Here is a 25,974-nt window from a genome sequence, read left to right on the forward strand (position 1 = left end):
AATGCAGTTAACTAACTAAAAGCATCGAAATAAATTAATTTCAATGGTACGCTATTGTTCTCATTTGTCCATGGTAAACATAAAAAAATCAGCGAAGATACCATTTGTAGGATTAAACTTGTTACCTGTTCAGTGATACAGGTTTAACGATGCTACTTTTGCTATTGACACGCTTCCTCTATCTATCTGAAACCCAGTGTTGTACGCGTCATTGAAATAATTTGACGGCGTCAGCGTCAGCGCGAATTGCCTAAAAACTTTACGGCGTAAAGGACTGCGTAAGCTCTTAAAGAAATTGACGGCGTCAGCGTCAGCGCTAATTTCTAGCGCTACTTTTTGCCAGCGTCTCATAAAACGAAAATATTTCAACCAAGTTCAGGCTAACAATAGCTATAAAAAAAGAGCAGGTATTATGTTTTGAGACTGTATTGTAATTAGCTGCTCAGCCTATATAATTAGTTATTTCCTTGCAGAAAAACAAGCATTTCAAAACGCTTGTCTGACAATCTGCTGCGTTTGGGACGCATATTCAGGGGCGCCGGAGCGATTTTTGACTGGAGGGGCAGGAGTATGAAAAAAGGGCACTTTTGTTGCTAAAAGGCCAATTTTTTTTAAAGTTTTAAGATAAGATATAGCGATAATGCTCATCTATCAGCTCATTATCGAGTAATGATACAAATGTCCGCTATACAAAGAACAATGGCACGGAAGGGCATCATGCTATTTTATAATGATGTATAATATAACTTACTGTGATATTTTGAGGCAAAAATAGAACATTATAATTAGGCTAAAAGCGAATAGCATAAATTGTTATATTGCAAAGTGTGCAGTAGCTTACATGACCTTAAAAGGGCACCATTGCCCCCACTTCCCTCCCCATCCACAGAAATTTGAGGGCAAGGGGGCATCCGCTCCTCCTGCTCCCCCCCTCCCGCTTCCGGCGCCCCTGCGCATATTATCCTTTCCAAGTGAAAACATGCGTTCCACAGCAGCGCTGGTTGGTATTGGTGTGTTGTATTTCAAAAACAAGTTGAAAACGTTTAGTCGAAAAGGTATCACTGCTCCAAGCGTGCTGTAATAGTTTAGCATGCATAAATCTTTTAACGAGGTCCACTGCACCAACATCGCTCTTTTCAGGGGCATAGAGCTCTTGAAATAAAGTATATTCAACGTCCGCGATGCCATTCATGGATTTTTCGCTTTCAGTCTCTGGTCTCTCGTTCTCAATACATGGGTGATCACCATTTGTCGAACTTCTTCCGCATGTATTCCAGGGAGCCATTCCAACCAAAGCAAAAACTGGTAATTCGGATGAGTCGCGCTGGCAAGAACACATTGTGAAACTCTTGTTGTGAAACGAGATTTTCCATGAAAACAAAAATTGACGCTTAGCGCTTGACGCTTAAAATCGGCAAAATAGTTGACGGCGCTATCACTTCCGTCAACTGAAAAATAAATTGACGGCGCTAGCCTCAGCGTCAACAAAAAGTTGACGCCGTCAAATGACGCCGTCAAATTGACGGCGTCAACGTACAACACTGCTGAAACCAATGACTGCAACAAAACCAGCTGTAACTAAGTTACCGTACTACACTATTCCTGCAACCATGCTTGATGCTTGCAGCCTTGCACATGCTCAGTTGTCAAACTCAGTGTTGCCAGATGCTTAGCACCAAAAAGTAAATAAAATTTCACCAGATTGCATACAACTTCACCAGATATGTAAAACACCCTAAATAAAACAATTTCGCCTAAAAATACAAATAGTTTTTAAGACATAAGACACTGCCGTCACGCATGCGCAAACCTCTTGCAAAACGTTTTCTATACGAGCGGGGATTTTTCGCTTAAAAGTTTAAAAAAATTGAAAACAACTTTCTTGAAAAAAATTGATTGGGGGAAAATTTCACTAGATTTTACCAAAAAGTTTTCTGGTCCCAAAGTCAAAAAATTTGGCATCAAAGACCTCTAAAATTGAATTTCACCAGAATTTTTTTAAATTTGGTATCCTATTTCCCCATCTGGCAACGCTAATCAGACTCTGCAAATTCTGAGTGGGAAGGCGGGAAATTTAGCGCGGGCCAGGATAACATTCGCCAGCCCATTGGCTGACGACTGATAAGTGATAATAATTCTCGGGTTTTAGTCAGAGAGTCGAACCGTTTGACTATAAAACTCGGGTTCGGTTCGACTCTCTGGTACTTTCAGTGCATTTTTAAGGAACCAATATTACAAACAATTAAAAGATTTTTGTTGGAGGCCCGTGAGTTCGGATCTCTAGCAAACTTCCCTTCCAGTCATGATTGTTTCAATTAACCCATGAACTCTATATTGCCGGCCAAGGTATATCAGATATCAAAACAGAAAGGCATGACATAACGTAGCAGCCCACTGTTTCGAGAATGTGCTGGTGTGACCGTAAATATGTTGACCGGAAAAAAGGTTGACGTTTCGTAGAAGTGCTAAATATATTGCTGCACAGGAGTATAGTAGCCTAATCGGACTAAAATAACGGTGTTAAAATGTTACTGCCCATGTAGCCTACCGTACCTATAGTACAATTACTGCCAATGCAAGTTAAACAAAAACTATAAAAAGTCAGTGAAATTTTACTATTTTTGTCAGTAAAATTGCAAAACACTTTCACAGACCAGTAAATTCACTTCCAAAAAAGAAGTGAAATCATCTACTACGAAAAGAAGTAAAATTTAAAACTGCTCAATCAGTGATTCTACTATATTTGGAGTAAAAAAACGTCTTTGTCTAGTAAATATACCACAAAATGGCCAGTAATTTCAAGTACTGTAACAAGATAGTAATATTCTACTGCTCTTTTGACAGTAAAATTACGAATTTTTTTAACAGTAGTGTTAGTTTGCTTTATTGAACAACAAGCAGCAGGATATGACTTTGTTTGAAGTAGAGCCAGTTTTAGATACAGCATGAAAACTACATTAACTAACATTATTTTTTGGTATCATGAGCTGGTGCTGCTAGCAATGTTAAACTTGAATTCAGTGTAATTTTCATTGTACTTTATTTAGAAGCCAATCTATTAAAGTAAATTTTGAAGCTGCTACGGCTTCACTTCTTATCTTACACAATTAAGTTAGTGGATCCACCATTAGAGCATGGCACTTGATGTGATTGTTTTAAATAAAATAAACAACTGGTATTTTTGTGGCCAGATTGTTTTTTCGCCCGTTAGATCCCCGGATTGTGCTCCATAATTAATCGCGAGTGCAGCAGAGGTGTACAGGAGCTAGAATTTTGGAGTGTTAAGGAGCTGGAGTCTCGGTTTTCAGCCAGAGTTGGAGTCTGAAACTCTTGAAAAAAACAGAAGACAGATTGGAGCTGAAGTCTGATTTTTTGCCAGTTGGTACTTTTAGCGTACGATGTAGCAACTTGGTAGGCCTACAAATTTTATTTTTGTGTAGGCTACTTCTTTTTTGGCGGCTACTTCTACTACTTTCTACTTGTACTTGTACTTGTACTTAATATGTTTCGTTGTACTACTACTTTCTACTTGTAGGCTACTTCTACTTCTTTACAGTATATCCCTGGCGGCTCTGGAAAGACGATTAGAGTCACAGTTTTCAGGTAAATGTAAACTATTTCCTGATCCAAAGTTTCTAATAAATAGATTTTTTCCTTCGAAAAAAAATTATGCTACAACAACAATTGTTTCAGACAACAGACGTTATTAGAACCAATAGCAACATCTTGGTAAACTATTGAAATGTTTGAAATTGAAACTATAGAAGCTAAAATGCATTTGCCCAACAGGCATGCTAGAATATTATGTTGAATTGTGGATTCGACTTTAACAATCCAAACTGTTACAGTATGTTGTCTGTAGTTGTCTAATATGTTGTAGTCGTCATTGGCAAAATTAAAACTAAAAATTATTTGTTAGAACTTGTGTAATATTTTGCTTTGTATTGGTATAAATCTATACCAACTATTTGGAGATTATAAAAAGTTAAACGAAAAATCAAGAAATCTACTATTTAAAAATTCATGAAGTGACAATTTATATAGGCTATATAGGCTTAAAGGCTACTAATTATATAGGCAATGCCGTAGGCTATAACACCATTTCGTCATTTCCTCGAATTCTACCTGTGTTTTTTAGTGATGGCCTCCAAAAACATTTGCGGTGGTGTTTTTCAAGCAACGTACCTGTTTAAATGGAGAAGGAGACATTAGGTTGAGACCGCAAACTCTTTTAACGTAAAGGAATTAAAACTTTACATTACTTAAACTCTCTCACAGTCTTTAAAAAAAGAGTTAATATGGAGATAATGTAGTAGTGTACTTGTCAACGGTGTTGTAAAGTCGAAACAAAGGGATCCGACTCTAACTTCACAATCTTTAAGGAGACAATACAGTCTCTGGTTTCATAACAACGCCACGGTCTTTCATCGCTGACTACAGGAGAGGATTCCCAAAGTTGCCGATTGCTTACGAAGACGAACCTCGTCGATTGCATTTAAAACCCACACATAATAATATTGATTGCCGATTTAATGAAAGTCGACCTTATATTGAGGCAACCGCAAAGACGGTAACCACTGTAGCGTTATGGGTAGCATTAATTTTATTGGGGAGGTTTTGTGCATGTGCATTTACATTAGTGTTATCTAATGCAGTTACTTTAGTCCCAGCTTATGAAGCCCACCTCGGGAATGGGTGATTTTGGGATTACGCAGTTGGGCCTATCAAGCTGGGACGAATCTCTGCTATTCCAATTTATTTAGTAATTCCCAACCGGATCAAGTTGGGCTTAACAAGCGGGTAGGCCTGTTAACTGTGGGCTTAATATGCAGGGACCACTGTATTATTTTTATACCTCACGTGCGTTGTTTTCAATTACGTCCAGGCACGTTCCCGCGTTCAGATTTATTTGCCATGTATCTTGATTACATGCTAATCAGCGTTTCCAGTGCACTTTATATCACGTTAACCGTTTCAATAACAATCTTCACATATTGGGCCAGCTCAGTTGCGGAGTAGTTTCACCTTGGGCTCTGGTGATGGTAGATCTGAGATCGATTCCCGGTCAGGTCAAACCAAAGACTTTAAAATCGGTGTCGACTGTTTTCTTTCTTGCATATCGCAGTGAGAATAAGTCGCGTAATAATGTAATGACATCGTAAATCTGATATAATAAATAAGCCCTGTGGCTAAAAGGTCTTAGCAGTTGAAGAGGGTAAATAAAACCATAACATTATTATTATTATTACACTGGTCAACACAAATTTCCTTGCATGGAGTTTTTCAATGGATTTAGGGTAATTTTGGAGTGCTGAATCCGAATCTGACCTCAGATTTATCCTATCACGTCAGGTTTGTGAGATATGATCAGCAAATTGTTATTTTTGTCAAAAGTGGAAGATTTGACGATGCGTTTATTACACATACACATTGTGCTATATCCAGAAATCCAGGCCATGTAGTAGGCTACATAAGTAGCTGAAATACACCAACCAACTATAATTTTGATACCAATTTGTTTTTAACCAACATTATTAACCATGCAGTAGTAACAAGCTAAAAGGGAGGCTAAAAATATAACTGATCCCCACCCCGTCAATGTTTTGCATGAAACCACAAAGATTTAAACAGGCCTATGGCAATGCTTGTTCAGTAACCTTATTCAAGCTGTTTTGGCCTGTCCAACACTAACCTTTCGTTATAGCACTGCATATGTTGGTGGTAAACGCAACGCCAAATCTTCCACTTTTGACAAAAGAAGCAATTTCCTGTTATCATATCTCACAAACCTGACGTGATAGGATAAATCTGAGGTCAGATTCGGATTCAGCACCCTAAAGTTACCTTAAATCAGTTCTCAAGCCCATGCAAGAAAAAAAAAATTTTTTTGTTGACCAGTGTTATTCATTCAAGTACTGTGGCAGCTGCAAGACCTGAGCTTTAAGACATACATTGTACTTAAAATGGCTTCCAAGCGCATGTATTGTTTTCAACATTGTGAAATACCATATATATACAACTAGGGCGGAAAATAACTGAATCTTTAGATATATCAATCTGTCTACTGTTACATAATCTAGATTAAAGTTTTAATGCCATTGTTGTTGTTTTTTTTCATATCATTATATCAATGAATAAACAATTATATATGAATAATATAATCAAAATATATGAAAAAAAAACACAGCAATGGCAATAAAACTAGGGAGGGGGATTAATTTTGCTTTTCTCTACCCATTTCGAAACTTTCACAGGCTGTTTGCTCTTTTGTATATGTACATGGATATTTCTGTAGGCCAATATTATTTTTGTGCAAATACGCTATATGTAAACATCAACTCCAAAAGTCCCGGACGGCAATATTTTTATAATAAATCTATGCTATGTAACTTTTTCTACCACTATAGAAATAGCCTACTTCTGGGCCGTAAATAACTTTTCGTACAACAACGTCGGATTTTCTAGGGAAATATTTCCTGGAATTTTTTGTAAAAACTACAGCATAAAAACTCATGTTATATGTTGTATCAAAAAATTACTTTTTAGACACTGTGAAAAGTTTAATGACAAAATCCGTTGTAGTCTAAGTTATGTCCGGGTGTGGGCTTAATGTACAGTATGTCAATTAGTGATCGTTGCTACTATTGCTCAAACTGATAGTGATCGCAATCGCCTACTTGTGGATATAGGGTCAAGGATATAGGGGACAAGGACTTGTGGATATAGGATCCTTGACCCTATGAATATATGGTCAAGGTAGTTATAATATCAATGGCTGGCTGAGCTATAGATGTAGGGTCATGCAGGCTGGGCTTCCACCGGTGTACAGGTTAACCAAAAACCATGGTGCCAAAGCTCTCCGTATTTGGCTTGTGGGCCAATAAAACAATCGATGAAAAACGGTTAGTTTCATGAAAAAACGGTTCATTCATTAATGTTTTCTTTTATTGGCTGGAGTGCAAAGCCGTGTATTGTGAGTAGCCTATGACCGAAAACGTTCGTAGTTTATAGCTTTATGTTCACTATAATATGATGTTAAATGCCGTGTGGTTGCTGGGTTTTATCTGTCTATGGTTAAAGAAAGTCACCTCTGCACCAAAATTGCATTGTAAGGGAATTTAAGGAAAAACCTTGGACGGAAAGTAAAAAAAAAAATTTACTAGAAGTCTTAGAATGTGCTGTTGTATTTTAAAACCAGGGCTGATGCTGGATTTGAAAAAATGATGATTAACACCCCCTAATAAATCTTGTTGGGTTCTCACATGTTGGGTTTTCACAAATCTTACAGCAGCACGTCCGGTCTCAGGAGATCCATTTGATCTGACTGGCCTCCCACCTAAAAATCTTGTTCCCTGATTTCCCTTCCTGTAAACGTCTGTTTTTTGTGTCTTCGATTCTGTCCGCTAACTCGATGACCCAGTTGAGCGAGAATGCTTTTTTCTCAACTTGTGTGCAACCCTGTGCTCCGCAGGTAAAATTCACTTAATTCAATTACGATCCTCCGAAACAAAATCACCCAATACTTTGAAGGAATTTATTTGAACGTTTTATTGGCCCCTGCAGAACGTCCCACATTTTCAATCAAATCAATCAATCATCCGTTCTGCAAGTGACTATAGCTTTTAGCTCCAAGCCATTTTTAAAAGAAGCCGGCCGTGAGCTCCCAGAAATTAAAACTCTAAGCTGTTCTCCCCGGCAGACCCAAGCAGCTTGCCGGAAGACGAACCACCATTACAAACGGGCACTTCGTACCCGTCTTTCTGGTCCGTCCGGACTTTCTAAATTTTCGGGACCCGGTCTCATCAAGCGAAATTTCGGCCATCAAGCCAATTCTCTCCTCACATGCACCACATCCAGCCCTGGCCCGCGTCCTTAGCTGGTGGACCAAACGTTTTCGGGTGCAAAGTGTCCCGTTCCCTCACGCCTCGCCGCGCATGTGGGGCCCGGGGCGCGGCAGGCCGATTACTCAAGGTCTTCACGATCGGGCTCATTTTAGTTTTCGTCAGTGGTTACTCACGCTTTATCTGCCACTGATGCAAATAAAACGTTCAAACGAGCAATACGATACTTATCGCTGATAAAAAAAAAAGAAAAGAAAAAAAAGCACTCCTCAAAGGTAGACAGATTCATGGGGCAGTGGATAAATTATGCCAACCTGGCTCGTCGCCTAGCTCAAGCTGGTTGTTGATAAACACCGCTTACATCTACTCAGGGTGTAATAATGTAGGTCAACATAGCTGCTGAAGGAATGGCGGCCCAGAGAAAGAAGTTGGCCACCCTACTTTTGTTAGTGCCGAAGGCTGAATAGGCTATAATGAGAACCTTGTCTTCTCATTCCGCAAAGCTCAATAACTGAGTATGGGACTTTTACCTTCTTTAGACAGATTCATATTCAAAGATTCAGTTATTTTCCGCCTTAAAGCTGTATAACATTTCGTTGTTGTTTACATTGTTTAAAATTAAAAGAATACGTGCGAGTGAAAGTCACTTGGAAGGCCACATCTGCGATTTTGTACCTTCATGGTCTCAAAGTGTCTTTGTTTTCTGAAATTTGTAAATTAAAACTAATTAAATTATGTTTAGTTGTACAGTAGATATGACTTTAAGTAGCCAATATACTTCACTTTGGTAATGTAATAGAAAACGGTAGCCTACATACAAGATTTAATATCGAAAACCGATTCAGAATTTACCAGGAATTTTACTACAAAGCTCAATCGTTTGTTGGAGCAAATGAACCAAGCAAGAGACAGACTTCCTGAGACAACAACAACAAGTCGTGCAACTACAACTGCAAGTGTGTATTGAATCACAAAATCGTTTAGGAATTGGTATGATATGTAATAATTAGGGGCATTGAAAAAAGGTTAGCCAAATACCAAACGAACATCTAGGTTCCCCTTGAAAAACAACAAAGCAGCTCTAAAACAAGCCTATACTGACTTGATTTCTGCTGCAAAAGTACCTCTTGTCAAATTTAACGTAGCCTACTCAATTACAGAATTTCATATGATCATTTGCAGTATGTCATGAATCAGAGACCAACAGTATAACTTGTTCAATCATTCTGTCATGTGGCTATCGCGCCTGTAAGTTACCAGTTGTCGATGAGTGTATGAGTTTAAACAGTCACTTGGATAAGGTGTTGGCTTTCCAACAATGAAAGCCTGATTCGACACCCAAGTTAAACTGGTAGTTGATTAACACGCTCACTTATACCCAGGGTATAATAGATTAGGTGTGGTTAAAGTTTCTGAAAAAAAGCACCCGAGATAAAGGACCGGCAACCCTACTCTCGTTTATACCGAAGAAATATTATGATGAGAACCTTATCTTCTCATTCCCCGAAACTCAATAACCGAGTATGGGACCACCTTCTATCTAGAGATTAGTAACGACTGAACAATTTATAATTACCGTACGTAATTGTCTTTTGGTTTTTGTAATAAATTTTAAAAGATTGTCTCACTTGTTCTTAATGTTTTTTACCTCAACTTATATTGTAGCTAACTCGATCTCTTATAATTTGGGCAAGGATGTTCTGATATATCTGTAAACTCTAAGAAGCAGGCGTAATGAGAAACAAGCGTAATTTACGTAAACTTTAATGAACAACTTATAGATCAATATGAAATATTAAAACGTATCTCATTTCTTAGCATTCCAAAATGGCTTTGCAAGATTAGACGACGGATGGGTTGGATTGGAGAATGGATATCAGTATAAACTATCAACTACCAACCAAAATTATGAAGCAAGCAGACAGTTTTGTCAAGGAATGGGATCTGATTTGGCTGTGTACGGCGTTCGAGACATGAGCAATAGAAGGTGAGACTGCAAACAACATTTACAATAATTATAGAATAACCTAATATTTGATTAAACCAACATATTTTCCTTGCAAATAAAGTGGTAGATTGTTACGTCCAGTCGCTGCAGACATTTAACTATGTTGCTATCAAGCGATATGAGATCAATTTCTATCTCGAGGTTGATAGACAGAGAAGTAATGAATAATATGTAGCGAGGCTTGAAAATCTGGTCTACTTACACAAGGTGGAGATTTTGCAAGACCACAGAGAAACATAGCCTATTACTGTCGTCTCACTCCAGCGCGAAAACGATTGATCTTTACCCAATCTTTCCGTGTTTTCTTTGCTCTTGATGGAGTTAAGGTACTTAGGAGTAGCCCGTCATAAACTAAACTGCTCATGTAATATTTTTTACCAGGCTCTTTCGCGTTTAACTTTGAGTTATACAAATTTGAAGGTTTCTTTAAGGTTTAGATGAAAGTGGGACCTAAACACCAAAAATAGTACTACTGCTGGCCTTGGCAACGTTCTCAAACTGCAAGAAGTGAGCATTGCGCAATGCATAGCAAGGTGCCTCCAGTAAAGTGCTCAATCGGTGTAAGCCAAGAGCGTCCATAACGGCAGACAGTGCACACCGTTTCGACCTCTCCCTTTACCACTAAATTTGTTTTCTTGGCTAAATTTTTTTTTTGATGACATGTTTTTTATATTTGCTATTAAAATATTATTTTGGTTTAATTTTTTGAAGGAAAGATTTCTTTTTTTTTATTGATGGACGAATTCGTCCATCCATGCATGACAGCAGAAAATATTTTCAACCAGTGAATTTTTATATTTGCAAACAAGGAGTAGCCTAAGCCTGCAAAAAGCAATAAAACCGCCATAATATCATATGAAAAGCATACTTGCAAGTAAAATGACTTACAAGATTTGTAACATCAAAATCAATATAAACGCAATGGCTTATTACTTTTCAACTGCAGTCGTATTATAAATAACAATACGCACGATAATATACCAAGCAACTTGAGTCAGTGCAATTAGCAGCTGATACTGCTCAAATGTGAACGATTGATAAAAATATACAGTCATGTTTTTCTACTAACAGTCTGATTGGATGTACAAAGTTCTACATTCTTTTACTATTGGCCTCTGTCATGCATTGTAACAATCCATGGAAAAGAGAGTTTAGAATGACTTTCTACTTTCATGTCATTGTCAATTACTGAAAGTAGTAAGTGATCTGAGTACAAATAGATTTGATATAAACAATTGTAAATTTCTTAAAAATAAATTGATTTGTTGCACCAAGTAAACATGTAGATCATGTTCTAAATCAGAGGTTCGTCTACCTTTAATTCTTCATAATCCAATTACCTCTTCATATCTATTCAATGTGATACACCAAAGAGTTACAGTGGCAGAACAAATATATTTTTCGCTATTATTAAGATAGCTTGGTTTATATTATGTCACATAATTCATACGTAGACCACACATCTCAAGGGTTGCGAGTACAAAAGAGTTAAGAACCTTTGTTTTAGACTTCTAGGTCTGCAACGGTAATAACACTAGTCCACAAAAAAAAATTGATACAGATCATGAAAATATTTTTTTTTGCTCAATTTTGACCGTTGATTTCAAATCTGAAGTCAGATTTTCTCTTCATGTCAAGTTTTTGAAATATCAGTAAGCACCATATTGGGTTATTTTCATTACAACAAAAATTTGAGAACCACAAACAATGCTAAAAAAACAACAAGAATACTCGCAAGCCAAACAATGCCTTCAGTATGTTCTCAACAATGTCACTAAACTGTTCATGCTTAAATTTTTCAAAAATTTTGTCAACTACTAACCTAATTTTAATCTAACCTAAATTTAATCTAACCTAATTATAATCTAACCTAAATTTAATCTAACTTAAATTTAATCTAACCTAATTTTAATCTAACCTAAATTTAATCTAACCTAAATTTAATCTAATCTAAATTTAATCTAATCTAAATTTAATCTAACCTAAATTTAATCTAACCTAAATTTATTCTAATCTAAATTTAATGTAACCAAAATTTAATCTAATCTAAATTTAATCTAACCTAAATTTAATCTAACCTAATTTTAATCTAACTTAAATTTAATCTAACCTAATTTTAATCTAACCTAAATTTAATCTAACCTAAATTTAATCTAACCTAAATTTATTCTAATCTAAATTTAATCTAACCAAAATTTAATCTAACCCATCTTGCTACCACGGGAGGCTCAGCCATTCTTTGAAGCCATCCTTAAGCAAAGGGAAGTGCTTAATGTTTGGTCTAATACAGGGTTCATCAAACTTTTTCTCTGAGGGCCGGATCGCAGGCCACTTCACTCCAAGTAGTATTTTGAACTTCATGGAGAAAAAGAAATAAAATGTGAACTTCATAGAAAATGAAAAATGGTTGAATGATTTTTCTTTCTTAGTTGACATCACAGAAGTGCTAGCTGAGCTCAAGTTGTCAGTTGTCTCCTGTAAATGCCACACATTTTTTCAAAAGCATCCTTTTTTCTAAGGTGTCTTTTACATAAGTGGCTATTGTGTCGGCAGTCTCGTTTGCCTTGTTTGTAAACTCAATCAATTTTGATTGCAAACCACCTTTCCTCCAGACAAAATATTGAATAATTATAGGAAATACTTTCAGTTCATTGTAATTGCTGCCATCTGTTGCAACGCCAAAATACGCGATATCGTTTTCTTCAAAACTTTTCAGAACAGCATCAATAGAATATTGCGCAAGTACTCGTAGTAACTGACAACTTGAGCTCAACCCCAGGGGTTCGACGAAGGTGTTTCTGGGGTTCGGCACGAACATCCACTGAAACATTAACACACGGCCTACTGAATGGGAATATCAGGGAATATTTTTGGAAAATATTGTCCACCCGAAACTTGATTGTGGCTTACATGATGGTAAATAAACATCTGTGTGTTTGACACGTGATGTAATGATGCCATCTACATGTAACACAGAATGCAAAAACTATATTTTTACCTAACATTGTAAAACCAATCGGTAAAAAAACTTTATTTTCTCAAAACATGAATTTTCCCACGTTTGCTTTTTGCATGGACCGCAGAAACAGGGCTCTCACTTTTGAGGAAATTTCCTAAACTAGTTCTATTTTCAATTTTTTTCAACAACAGCAGATATAAACAGTCCATAGGCTACTTGGATTACATTATCCAGCTTCATGAAAGTAAGATGCAAAAAAAAAACTCAACAAAACAAATTTTCAAACGATTTTGGTGCCAACAAATGGAAAGTTATCGTCTTATTACAAAAGTTGAACTTGAAGTTCTCATGCTATTCATAACTACTTATGTATGCAAGCAAGCATACTACAAAGACAGGCATGGGTGCGCCTCAACTGTCTCCGTACGGGCGTCGAGTTTTTCCGCTCAACCATGCACCAATGGGCAATGGCCTCTTCCTCCTCCTGTGAATGTGGTGCCGAGGAACAGACTGCAGACCACATCATCAATGACTTTAGGCTACCACCTTCAAGCCACCTAACGGAGTGGAAGGTCTGTGCGTCTTGGATGACGAAACCAAAGACTGGCTTCTTTCTAGTAGCCATCCAGTGTAGTCCGGGAACATCGTGAATTTGGGGTGGTAAAAGGATAGGCCCTCGGCCCCAGAGGCTTACACGACGACTAATAGGTCCATTCGCTTATTAAGCCCAATTTGGTCCATTCCTGAAATACTGAAGGTATAAAAGTGGTAGAATATTCCCCTGCTCAATAAGCCCAAACCTGTCCGGTCCCGAAGTGGGCTGAATAAGCGGAGACGATCGTATTGAAATTGATATTAAATTGCAAAGTATTTTGCGCAAAATTATATGCTTCTGAAACGTTTGGGCCACGAAGATTTCGAACGATTGTTTTTTGGGTCGCGCCAACAAGTATTTTCGGACCCGTGTTCTAAACAAGCAACAAAGACTATCTTTCGAAAATACACTAACTTTTATGCATTTATCGAACAATCGCGCTCGTCTCGGTCAATGCTATACGCAGTTTTAGCGCCATGAGGCGTGTAAAACGTTGCTTCGTAGCCTACCATAATGACAGACAACAGTTTAAACAACCGACTGTTTGTGACTATTCACAAACAGGTGATGGACACCATGTACACTGCAACACAAGGCATTATGACGCAGTAATGGTCAAAGTTTAATACTTTACTATTGTACAATCTTCCATTTATCTTCCAGAAACCTCTTATTTAGAACTATCTGGAAGGTTTCAGCTGATCATATAGGTATAGCTGATCCTGTGATCGTATGTACACTACACCTTCTCCAAAATGTTGACCTTTTCGGCTCAAGGGGGGGTTCCCGGGAACTCCGAGAACCCCTCCTGGCTACGGGCCTGCATGAGAATTGCTGTTTCCGAGACAAGGCCTCGAATCTCACTAATCAGGTCACAGAAAAAGTCTCATTGATAGCCTACAGTAATGTATTAAGTTTACTATTAAATGTGATAGATTTTCGTTTTTGTGACTCAGCGAAAATTTGGGGTTCAAAGAAACCTTGCAGATTAGCGTAAGGGTTCGGAAGGTTAGTAAAGGTTAAGAACCACTGCTCTAGATGAAGGATGCTCAGGGCCGGATTTAGCTGATGGAAGGCCCGGGGCACGTTTAGATCGGGGGGCCCCTGCAAAAAAAATCTTTGCACCTGCGGCGCGAAAAACCACCTCTGCGTCTACAGTAGCATCAATCCAGCACTGCACAGCATTTTGCAGAAACTTCAAAGGATGAAAGGAAGAAAAAATAACACAAAATCATATTTTTTCCACGTAAGGGGCCCTTCAAAAGTCGGGGGACCAGGGGCACCTGCCCCCTCTGCCCCTGTAAATCCGGGCCTGAGGATGCTTAAAAGCTCAAAACCATGGGTAGTGGGATGAAGAATTAAAAGGAAACCTGGATATTCAACTTCAGACTTCTTTCTGCTCACAATTCTCTTACTATTGCCATTCAAAAAAGCAACTATTCTTAGTGATAGAAATTTACTCATGCCATACCATTTACAGGACATAAGGCATTGCCTTCCGTTTATCGTCAAGCCAGAACAGAAGCTCTGTGGTATATCTACTGCAAAATGTTGAGTATAACTTTTTCCATTTACGGAAAAATAAATAAAGGTGGTAGAACACTGCCAGGTGCAGAAATAGTATACACAACCGCCACCAATTTTCCTCGATCTGCTGATGTTATCGAGCCGACCTGTTTATTTCTTTTGATTGTGGCAACATTTGCTGGAACTTGCACAGTTGTACAATCAGTTACGTCTAAGTTGTAGATATCCTTGGCTTATAAATGATACTTAATAAAAACTTTTGATAAGTTGTCATAAAATTTGTCAACAACACGTTTGTTGAAAGCTGTAACTCTAGCCATAGATGTTGCTTGTATAAAACAGCCGAGGGTGTATAAAAGTGTAACCAATCGTGAAAGGACTCTATTGAATATTTCATAACGTGCTGCTGTTGCTGTTCAGAGTGCGAGTAGCATTCGGGCCTCTGCTAAAGACTTCAACTGCAACAAGACGACTTTTAAAAGATATATAGACAAACGTGCCAACCAAGACACCGATTTCTTTGGCTATGCATCTGTTTCAAGAAGTCATATGGTATTTTCCCTATAGATGGAAGCAGAGCTGGCAGAACACATCACAATTCTTGTAAATCAGTTTTGCGGATTATCACTCGAAAAATGTTGTAAGTTCGCATTTGAATTTGCTATAGCTAATGAACTAAAATTCCCTGATAACTGGCAACGAGATAAAAAGGCAGGCAAAAATTAGTGGCTGGAGTTTAAATCGAGAAACTACTTAACAATACGCAACCCTGAAGCAACATCTATGGCTAGAGTTACAGCTTTCAACAAACGTGTTGTTGACAAATTTTATGACAACTTATCCAAAGTTTTTATTAAGTATCATTTATAAGCCAAGGATATCTACAACTTAGACGTAACTGGTTGTACAACTGTGCAAGTTCCAGCAAATGTTGCCACAATCAAAAGAAATAAACAGGTCGGCTCGATAACATCAGCTGATCGAGGAAAATTGGTGACGGTTGTGTATACTATTTCTGCACCTGGCAGTGTTCTACCACCTTTATTTATTTTTCCGTCAATGGAAAAAGTTATACTCAACATTTTGCAGTAGATATACCACAGAGCTTCTGTTCTGGCTTGACGATAAACGGAAGGCAATGCCTTATTCCTGTAAATGGTATGGCATGAGTAAACTTCTATCACTAAGAATAGTTACCCACTTTATCTCCAATTGGGCACTGGAATGGTCTATTGGCGTCCAGCCCAGTTGCTCATAGACAAACGTGACGAGGCCGTGTTTCCTGCTGATGGCTGCGCCTGCGAGTGTGAAGTTAGGTAATACCAACTTATCCACAGATGTGCAGTGGGTCTCCTGGAGGAGAATGACGAGGGCCTGATGTTTTGTGGCCAGATACTCGATGATGCTGAGCTTGCTGGCCGTAATGCCCTCGGTGTTCAGTTACAGTATGGTGGGTCGTCGGTACTTTTCGACAGAGGAGCTGCCGCGTCCTGAGAAGGGCGTTTCCCTATCCACCCTGCGCTGAACCTGGGCCTGGTTTGCTCGAGCGTGACAAGCTTCGCTTCGCATATCTTTTTTTCTTGAAGATATGGTACTGACGGGAAGGACCACGAGAAGGTGCTTGTTCTTCCCCCCCCAGTCTGAATCATACTGTATGTGTTTTTATTATCAAGGTAGACTGCATCAAAACAAATTTCCTTTCTTGGTAGTGTTATAGTCGTCATCTACGTTGAATATATGTAACTCGTGACCAGCGTCACTACATAATCACCGTTCAGCATTTTCTGGTACAGATGCTGGAATTGATTACCACCGCACTGCGCGTGTAATCAATTAAGCGTTCTGTACCACGTTCCTCAGTTGTTTGTTTTGCGTTTCTTTCTTAATATATATTGCGTTGATTTTATACACTGAATCAGTAAGTAAAAGAGGTAAATGGTTTTCTCACTTGGTTGGCTACTATTATTATTGCTTATTTTATATTAAACGTCTGGAAATACAACAGACATTTAACTGGCGTCGTCGGCAGGATCTTTACAGAATTTCTACAGGATTTTAGAAACATGGAGAAACTGATCGAAGTCCTGCAACAACAAATTGCCAACCAACAACGCCAGACGAAGGAGCAAATTGCCAGACAAGAAGAACGTCACCAAGATCAGACGAAAATACCCATGGAGCAACTACGAGAAATGCGAGCCCAACTTCAAGACCACAACCAACAACAATACAACAGCAGGTATTTTTACCTAAGTTCGTAACGTTCGATGCCACCATTGAACTGTGGGCAGACTATTGGAAGAGGTTTAACACCTTTGTAGCAGCACATTTAGTCGCACAAGACAAAATGCCGCAGGTTTTTCTCACCAATCAATCACCTACAATCTACAAAATGTTAACAAATTTGGCTGCGCAGGAAACAAACCCAAAGGAAGTCAACGATCTCACCATGACGGAAATTACAAATTACATGGCTCAACAATTCGACCCAAAACGCTTCATCGTGAGGGAGCGATTCCGTTTCTGGAGCGAAATGAAGCGCAAGCCCGGTGAAACAGCTCAAGAACTAGCCGTCCGCATACGCCAAGCAGCTGCCACCTGTGACTTCTCGTCCATTTCAAATCCATTGGACGAAGCTTTACGTACTCGTTTTATTTGTTCAATAGGTAACGAGGCGGTGCTTAAGGCGTTATTCAAAATCAGAGCTGATGAACTTACTTTCAAGCGTGCGGTGGAGGTTGCATCAGAAACCGAAGAGGCAGCCAAGGTGGCCAGAGAAACTGTTTACGGCACTCCACCAGCACCAGTTGCGAAAGTAAGGACCATCAGCAAACCTCCAAAAACTAGGCAACTTACAGATACTTTCTTTACTCTTAAAAATAAAGAATGCTATCGCTGTGGTAATTCCAACCACAACGCCAATGACTGTAGGTTTAAGAAAGCCACCTGCCATTTCTGCAATATTACGGGACACTTACAAAGTGTTTGTCGAAAGAAAGCTAGACAGTTCAAACCTTCTAAGGTAAATTGTATCGAGGAAATTAACATGCTCTCTAGTTCTTGCAGAAAACCTCGACATTCAAAGTTGCAAGTACCGATCTCCATTAATTCGGTAACCACACACTTAGAACTGGACACTGCTACAAATGAAAATTTCCTTTCCAGCGACGTCTGGACTCGGGTAAGTGCACCTCAATTGCAAGCACCAGTGTCGCAGTTCCAATCTGCTACCAAGCATCTAGTACCAATCACGGGTTCTTTCACGGCCCAGGTAACTTGTCCTTCCACGGTAAGGTCAGATAATATTTCTTTTGTAGTCACGACAGTCAAAGGACTAAACTTGCTAGGTCGTGATGCAATTTCGTTTTTAGGAATTTCTATGGATAAGTTCCTTCTGTCTAACTATTCTACTTTACAGAGTATCCAGTCATGAGACAAGCCTGATAAGAGTCTGGAGAAAGCATGCTCCCTCTTATGTGACGAGTTCAAAGATGTTTTTAAGCCTGAACTCGGGTGCTTACGAGATTATGAACTAGACATAGATTTTAAATCTGATGCTAAACCTGTTTTTCTCAAACCTAGGCCTGTACCTTTCGCGCTGAAGGAGGACTTAGCACAAGCCTATGAGTCGGGTATTGCACGTGGTGTATGGACACCAGTTCAGTTTTGCGATTGGGGCACACCGGTTGTTCCAGTCCGCAAGCCTTCAATTTCTTTAGAAGCGAAGGCCAAGTTACGCATATGTGGCGATTATTCAGTCACAGTGAACCCTTCCCTGGAGACTCATCGTCACCCGTTACCCTTACCAGAAGACTTAATGCAAAAGTTAGGTGGTGGGTATGGTTTCAGCAAGATAGACTTGGCTGATGCCTACAATCATATTCGACTTGGTTCTGACAGCCGAAAACGACTCGCATTAAGCACTCACCGTGGCGTACTTTTACAAAATGTTTTACCTTTTGGCATATCTTCTGCTCCAGGTTATTTTCAGAAGATCATGGACGATCTTACAGCCGACCTTCCAGGGGTCGAAGTCTACCTAGACGACATTCTAGTCAGTGGCACTACTGCTGAGGAGCATCTCCAGAATCTTAGACGGCTCCTCGATCGACTTCACTCAAAAGGCCTGAGGTGTAGAAAGGACAAGTGTAAGTTTGCACAACATCTCGGACACATTTTGTCCAGGCAGGGCATCTCCAAAGGTCCTAAAGTAAACGCCATACTGGAGATCTCTGCTCCCACTGACGTATCTTCTCTTCGTTCATTTTTAGGTTCCTTACAATTTTACTCGAAGTTTCTACCGTTGAACGCTTCTACTGTAGCAGAACCACTATACCATCTCACGAAAAAGGACATTCCTTAGGAATGGGGAAAACAAGAGGAAAACTCGTTTGTTCAGCTGAAGCATTATCTTTCTACTGATGAGGTTCTTACACATTTCAATGCGTCACTTCCGGTAGGTATCGCATGTGATGCTTCAAGTGTGGGCATCGGTGCTACTTTGTTTCACCGTTACCTAGATGGCACAGAACGGCCTATAGCAAACGTTTCAAAGACATTAACAGCTTCGCAGAGAAACTATAGTCAAATTCAGAAAGAGGCTTTGTCGATCATTTTTGCGCTAAAGAAATTCTATCAATATCTTTTTGGTAGACCATTCATTTTGGTCACATATCATAAACCATTGCTTAGTCTTTTTGGCCCGACCAAATCGACACCTTCTTTGGCAGCAAATTGTTTGGCTCGTTGGGCACTCTTTTTGTCGCAATTTACATACACTATTGAGTACAGGAAGACGAAGGATCATCAAAACGCTGATGCTTTGAGTCGCTTACCAGCAGGAGGGGATAAAGTCTTCGATGAAAAGGAAAGTGCGGATGACATTGATATCGTCTGCGCTATCGATGCTTTGGAATTGCAGGTCCAGACCCCAAATGCTGCCTCACTACGTAAAGAATCTTCTAAAGATCCTACCATTTCCACGGTAATGCGTTTCATTCATGAAGAATGGCCGGCCAAGTCTTCTCCACAAGACCCGGTCGAGCCGTTTCAATTCCAAACTTTCTGTAAGGAGAGGGGTATGGTACACATCACGGGTGCCCCTTACCATCCGGAAACCAATGGAGCGGCGGAGCGACTCGTACGTACGTTCAAGCAAGCACTTCGCAAATCTTCCCTACCCCCGAAGCAGGCCGTCTTGGAATTCCTACAGCAGTATCGACGCACGCCCACTCCGAGTGGCTACTCTCCAAACCAATTACTCAACAATCGCCAGATTTGAACCAAGATCGACACGCTTCTCCCCACACCGTCTCAAGTGGTACCCCGACAAAACCCTCACAACACGGACGCCTCCGAAGGTACAAAACGACATTTCAAACCGGAAGATCCCTGTTACACGCTGTCATTCACTCCACGACGGAGCCAGGATCCTCGTTGGGTTCCAGCCGATGTGATTAAGCGACAGGGTAGCCGAATCTTCCTGATACGTCTGCTGCCACATGGTCCGACGTGGAGGCACCATATGGACCAACTGCAACCTCGCTATGCATCATCGGAGGACCAGGAGCCGGGAGAAACTCCTGCACCAACAGTCGACTCCTCCGCTGTCTCCACCTCAGCTCGAACGGATTCGGACGACACACCGACTGTACCGGAATTCGGGCCACACAACCCACGAAGGTCGAGCCGTCGCCGCAGACCTCCGGCTCGTTTGCGACTTTGAGTTTTATTGTTTAATTCGGTGTCTTGTTCATATTTTTCTTTGTGTATAAAAATTATCGGGGAGGTGTTATAGTCGTCATCTACGTTGAATATATGTAACTCGTGACCAGCGTCACTACATAATCACCGTTCAGCGTTTTCTGGTACAGACGCTGGAATTGATTACCACTGCACTGCGCGTGTAATCAATTAAGCGTTCTGTACCACGTTCCTCAGTTGATTGTTTTGCGTTTCTTTCTTAATATATATTGCGTTTCTTTCTTAATATATATATTGCGTTGATTTTATACACTGAATCAGTAAGTAAAAGAGGTAAATGGTTTTCTCACTTGGTTGGCTACTATTATTATTGCTTATATTAAACGTCTGGAAATACAACAGGTAGTCAGGTGTTTGAACTCTCTTTTCATAAAATGTATAAGTCCTATAACCTATGTAAATGTAATATTTTTGACAAGTAAATTAACATTTATTACTTTGATGTTGTCAAATATTGACCATTGGTTATGTTTATCAAATAACCTAAGCTAAACCGAACTTGTTTGCAATTAGGGTGCATAAACCATTTTTACCCAGCCTATGAGAATCAAACAACCAAAAATGATAATACCAAACTATCCAATATTGATAGAAATATATTTAACATAATTTCGACAAGTTGCATGGCTTATATTGCAATTGCAATGACTTCACAAAACCCAAAATCACTCAAAACATACAGGCCGCTACTGCCCGAATAGACGAATACTTCCAGCCAATAAAACGTAGCCTAATTTTGTACTTGAATAAAAAAAATTTCAACCAAAATTTGACTGAAGATACTCTAAAGGTCTAACACATTATTCATCAGTACAAATTGTTTCAAAAGTCTAGCTTAGGGGAGAGTGAGGTAAGTTGAACCAAAATTTAAATAATCAAGTATATCTTCCAGAATTTACGAACAATCTTCCAAATATTTTCTGACAGCACACTTACTGCTATTAGCTCTCTTCAAATCTCATTTGTTTTATGGTGAGACTTAACTTCTTATAATCTACATTTAAATCGAAAATTATTTCAAAAAGTACAAATTATTTCAAAAGTACAACTTACCTAGATATTTTTTCATGACTTTCCAAAGAAAGTAATATTGAGCAAAATTATAAGGAGCTGAAGACCAAACTTCAACGTCGCAATATTACTCGCAAAAGAACACCAGCAATACGGAAAAACGGCAAATATAGAATTTTTCGAAAGCGGAAAGCATGTGGTTTCCAGATAAAATTAATAAGTTGGAAAAAAGCTGTCGAACTAACGTAAATGCAAAATTTATATTACTGGACGAATTTGGCGAATTGGGTAGTAAGGGGATATCGCTATATGATTAAAAAGTATTGTCAAGTGTCGATTCATGAAATTGTCGAAAAGTATTTCGCTTTTATTGTAGCAAATAACATTATTGAGAGGATACGTTTTTACCAATTTGTCTGAGATCACAGAATGTACTTTATGATCATGCAATCCTGAAAGCAGTAATTGAAAACCATTAGTTAATTACATAAATAGTGTTTTTGTGATGAATGTTTTTTGTTCACTGATCTTTCAGGATCATTAAAAACGCTTTAAACCCCGACCTCTCCATGTACATTGGAATGAATGATATAGACGTATAGTTAATGTAGATGATTGTTAACTGTGTTCTCAGGATCTTGAAAAAAGCTTTGAATCCCAACAATTATATGTGGATTGGAATGAACGATATCGACGTAGAAGGAACATGGAGATGGATCAATGGTGATCTTGTAACTGACGCTGACGCCTTGTGGGGAAGTGGAGAACCAAATGGAGGGGATATATATGATTGCGGTGTCATGTATCTAGGCTACCTGCTCAGTTATGACGCGTCATGCAGTGCTACCTTTTACGCATTATGCGAAAAGCGATGGATGTAAACAAGTCGCCTACAACGAACTTTTCTTGGAAAACAAATCCAGAGTCTAATATCTTGTCCATTTTAACGTAAATCATGTGTAGTTATTGTCACGAAATAATTGTTATCAATATGTAACGGATGTAACAATATTCGAATAACTACAACTAGACATTAATTTTTTTCTTTAAAGTTCAGTGACTTAAAAGTTTTGTGAATTTTGAATTTTTGAAAATTTTGAAACGAATGGTCAAAATGTTACATTCTGATTGCCGCCAACTGCTTTGGTTGGCACAAACTTGTATATCTATCATTTCAAAGGCGTATCATGTAAATAAAATATAGTGTTAATGGGAAATTATTATCATGAGTCGAACTCAGCCTCTTTTGTAACAATGGCTTGATATCGATTGGAGATTTTTGAAATAAATTTTTTTTCATGAAAATAATTTTTAAATTGAGAAGTAAAACTAAGCCAAGGTAAAAAGTTATCGTCAGAATCAAGTTCCGTTACAAAATATAATTTTTCACACTCAAATACTTAATAGTAGCAAAGCTACTGAAGAAGAAAACGCAAACCCGTGCACTTTAAACGAAGTCACTAGATATTATTGAAGCAATCTAGCCCTATTACTCACATTGATAGACTGATCTGGCCTATTGGGCTAGATAAAGTAATTTTGTTTGACACCTTTCTTGAGTAGTCTACAGTAGCCTATTTAGGCGTTGTAGCGTTGCTAAGAGCTCATTTAACGTCGCAATTAAAATGTTAATTGATGTTGCACCCACAAAAAGGACCTTATAGATACTTTTAAGCGCATTCCTATTTCCATAAAAGCTCCTTCACTGACCATTAAAGGACGCAAATGTTACATTGAGAGTCATTGATCAAAAGTGGGCTAACAATGTCGGTACGTTTACGAAAACACAATATTATTGTATGATTGATGGATTTGATCTTTATCCTCGTACTGGGAAAGCTTCTTTGAGAGCTTAATCCTGGAAGTTTCGCATACTTGAAGAGGTTTTGAACCACTGACGAAGGCCCGGTCACCAAAATTGACAGAATGACGTTTTCCGATTGTTAAAGGGTTGTTGCTGGGAATTATTACATCCACTAGGTGCCGCTGAATGGAAAGCAGTCCTGAAATGCGTTGCTCAAGCGCACACCATGAGAGCCGCACTTGCGCCGATTGATCTTGAGTCGGCAGCTTAACCACTGAGCAAACGGGCGTAACTTAAGACTCTGCTTTTAAGAAATAGACATAGATTTTAAAAGTAATTTTCACCATAAGTAGTTTGTTTGCTGTGTGTTTATTTATCCGTATTCGGACTAAGCGATTTTTGTGAGGTAATGGCCTGACGTGTGGACTTATTCCATCCACACTTTCATTTTCTAATAACTTTTGATATGAAAACGTTACGAGGTTGCTTTTTTCGCAAAGTTAGAGCAAAATTATTGACAAACAGGTTAAATTTTTAAGTGGACACACATACTCTACCAGTTGTTGCTAAAAGTAGTCAATTTTTTAAAAATTTGTCTGATGTCTCCGCCATAATCTCCTTGAAATCGCTAATATCTTCGTTGAAGGCACGCACGATCCAATCATGCATGTAATCCGAAATGGTCAGTGGTCATGTAGGTCACGCAGTAAATCTTGGAACGCACAAAACAATACAAATGTTTGCTAACTTGCTTGTACAAGAAGATAAAGTTTTCCAGATAACCAGCACAAAACTTCTCACCAACCAATATTATGCTTCGAAAAACATTTGTTGTTTAGTATAAAACATTAATTACTACGCTGCATTTACAAGTAATATTTCAACTTTCAGATAATGCTTAGTTATTGCGTTGGCTATTGATTTCCTTGTGACTTCAATCTGGAATAAGTTACTTGAAATGTAATTGTTTTAGACTTGCGTTGGAACATGTATGAATTATGAAGAGAGTCGTGAGAAATTACAGCGCAAACAAACAAACAAACGTCTTGATAACTATTCAACTTAATTATTATTTTGAATTTAATTGATATGGTTTCATAGTAAATTGCTGATTTTGAAGGTTTCTGTGAGTAATTATCAGTTTTTGTGTTCATACTAAAATGCTCATCATCCCATTATTTATACGACGTTGCCCAATGTAACCAATCTGCTTTGTAAATAAAACGAAATGTCTCAGCAAGCACACTAAGACAATAAGAGTGTTTCGGTCAGGGATTCCTAAACAAACCGGGATGCGAAACTCGGTTTGCCCGCGTAACAACAGTAGGGCTAACGCGAAACAATGCTGCAGCTGTTTGTAAGCATATACAATATCTGATACAGAACTTACTTCAGTTTCTGTTTCAAACGTTCTAGAAACACTAGTATTGGCATTACATATGACTGGAAGCAATATTGGTTGATTACAATTTGTTACACCAAAAAGCGGAGCTGGTATACAAGTCCCCCCCCCTCCCCCTTGGTAACTCATGACAAAGACAGGACTCGACCAAACATATAGGGTGAAACTACTTTACCTTTGTTTTACTGTTCACACACTTCAATCCACATGTTTTGGTCAATTCCTCTTTGTCATAAGTTACCAAGGGGCACATAATAACAAATCGAATACCAAAACCTAGAGGTTTAAGCAGCAGTTTTGTTAGAGCTGGCACTCGTAACTTTTCGAATCTTTCTAGCCATCATTGCTGGTGTTTCATGTTTTGGTGCGTTGAGCCGTTTGAGTTCGTTTTTGGCAAAACAGTTAAAAACTATCTCCAAAATAAGTTCAAAATTACAATGTCCTCCTACGCAGTTCTGGCGCAGCATAGCACAATAATGGACAGACTCGTGTGCAACATTTTTCACTGCTGCTATATATGCAGAGCGCTGATTAAAAACTGACATCATTTTGGATTTGGCACCTTCATCCGATATGATAGCAGTATAATATTGTACAGCTAGCGTGGTTACTGCAAAACAGAATTCAGAAGGCACTGACAACCCCCCTCGGTCTGCCATTTCGAATAATTTGGAGTGGTCTTCTGACTCACAATCAGGAAATGGAGGGACATCCTCGCTCTTAATGAGAAGATCTTTGCAGCATTCACATTTCCGTCGGCGCGTAATGCTGCGTGCAATGTAGCCACTAACATAAAAAGCTACGTTCGCATCATTTTGGGACAAATCTTCCAGTCCATGCACAGCAACGATCAGCAAATGTTCGGTCAACCACTTTACTCCGGGGTCGTCTGTACCTCTCCCTCTACCACCATTAGCATGCCGTGAAGGCATGACTTCATCATTATTCAGCCTTGAAGCTGCCAGCAAACCGTGCTGTTGCAAAACAGTCAATGTCCGAATTTTCTTCTCCGCTTCAACAAGCTGCTTTATTGACATTAAAAAGTTACCTCCATTGGCTTGGCG

General features: G+C 38.9%; 1 protein-coding gene across 1 annotated transcript; it reads left to right on the forward strand.

The window, feature by feature from the left end:
- The first annotated feature begins 8,606 nt into the window (after window positions 1-8,606).
- LOC145772682 (C-type lectin domain family 17, member A-like) lies at window positions 8,607-22,881 on the forward strand. Its single transcript, XM_082584778.1, has 3 exons — window positions 8,607-8,797; window positions 9,660-9,828; window positions 22,339-22,881. Exons 1-3 carry the CDS (start codon window positions 8,734-8,736, stop codon window positions 22,583-22,585), a joined length of 480 nt encoding a protein of 159 aa, XP_082440904.1. The 5' UTR covers window positions 8,607-8,733; the 3' UTR covers window positions 22,586-22,881.
- Window positions 22,882-25,974: the final 3,093 nt, after the last annotated feature.

This window comes from Aplidium turbinatum, chromosome 1, assembly GCF_918807975.1.
Source record: "Aplidium turbinatum chromosome 1, kaAplTurb1.1, whole genome shotgun sequence".
In the NCBI taxonomy this organism is placed as follows: Eukaryota; Metazoa; Chordata; class Ascidiacea; order Aplousobranchia; family Polyclinidae; genus Aplidium; species Aplidium turbinatum.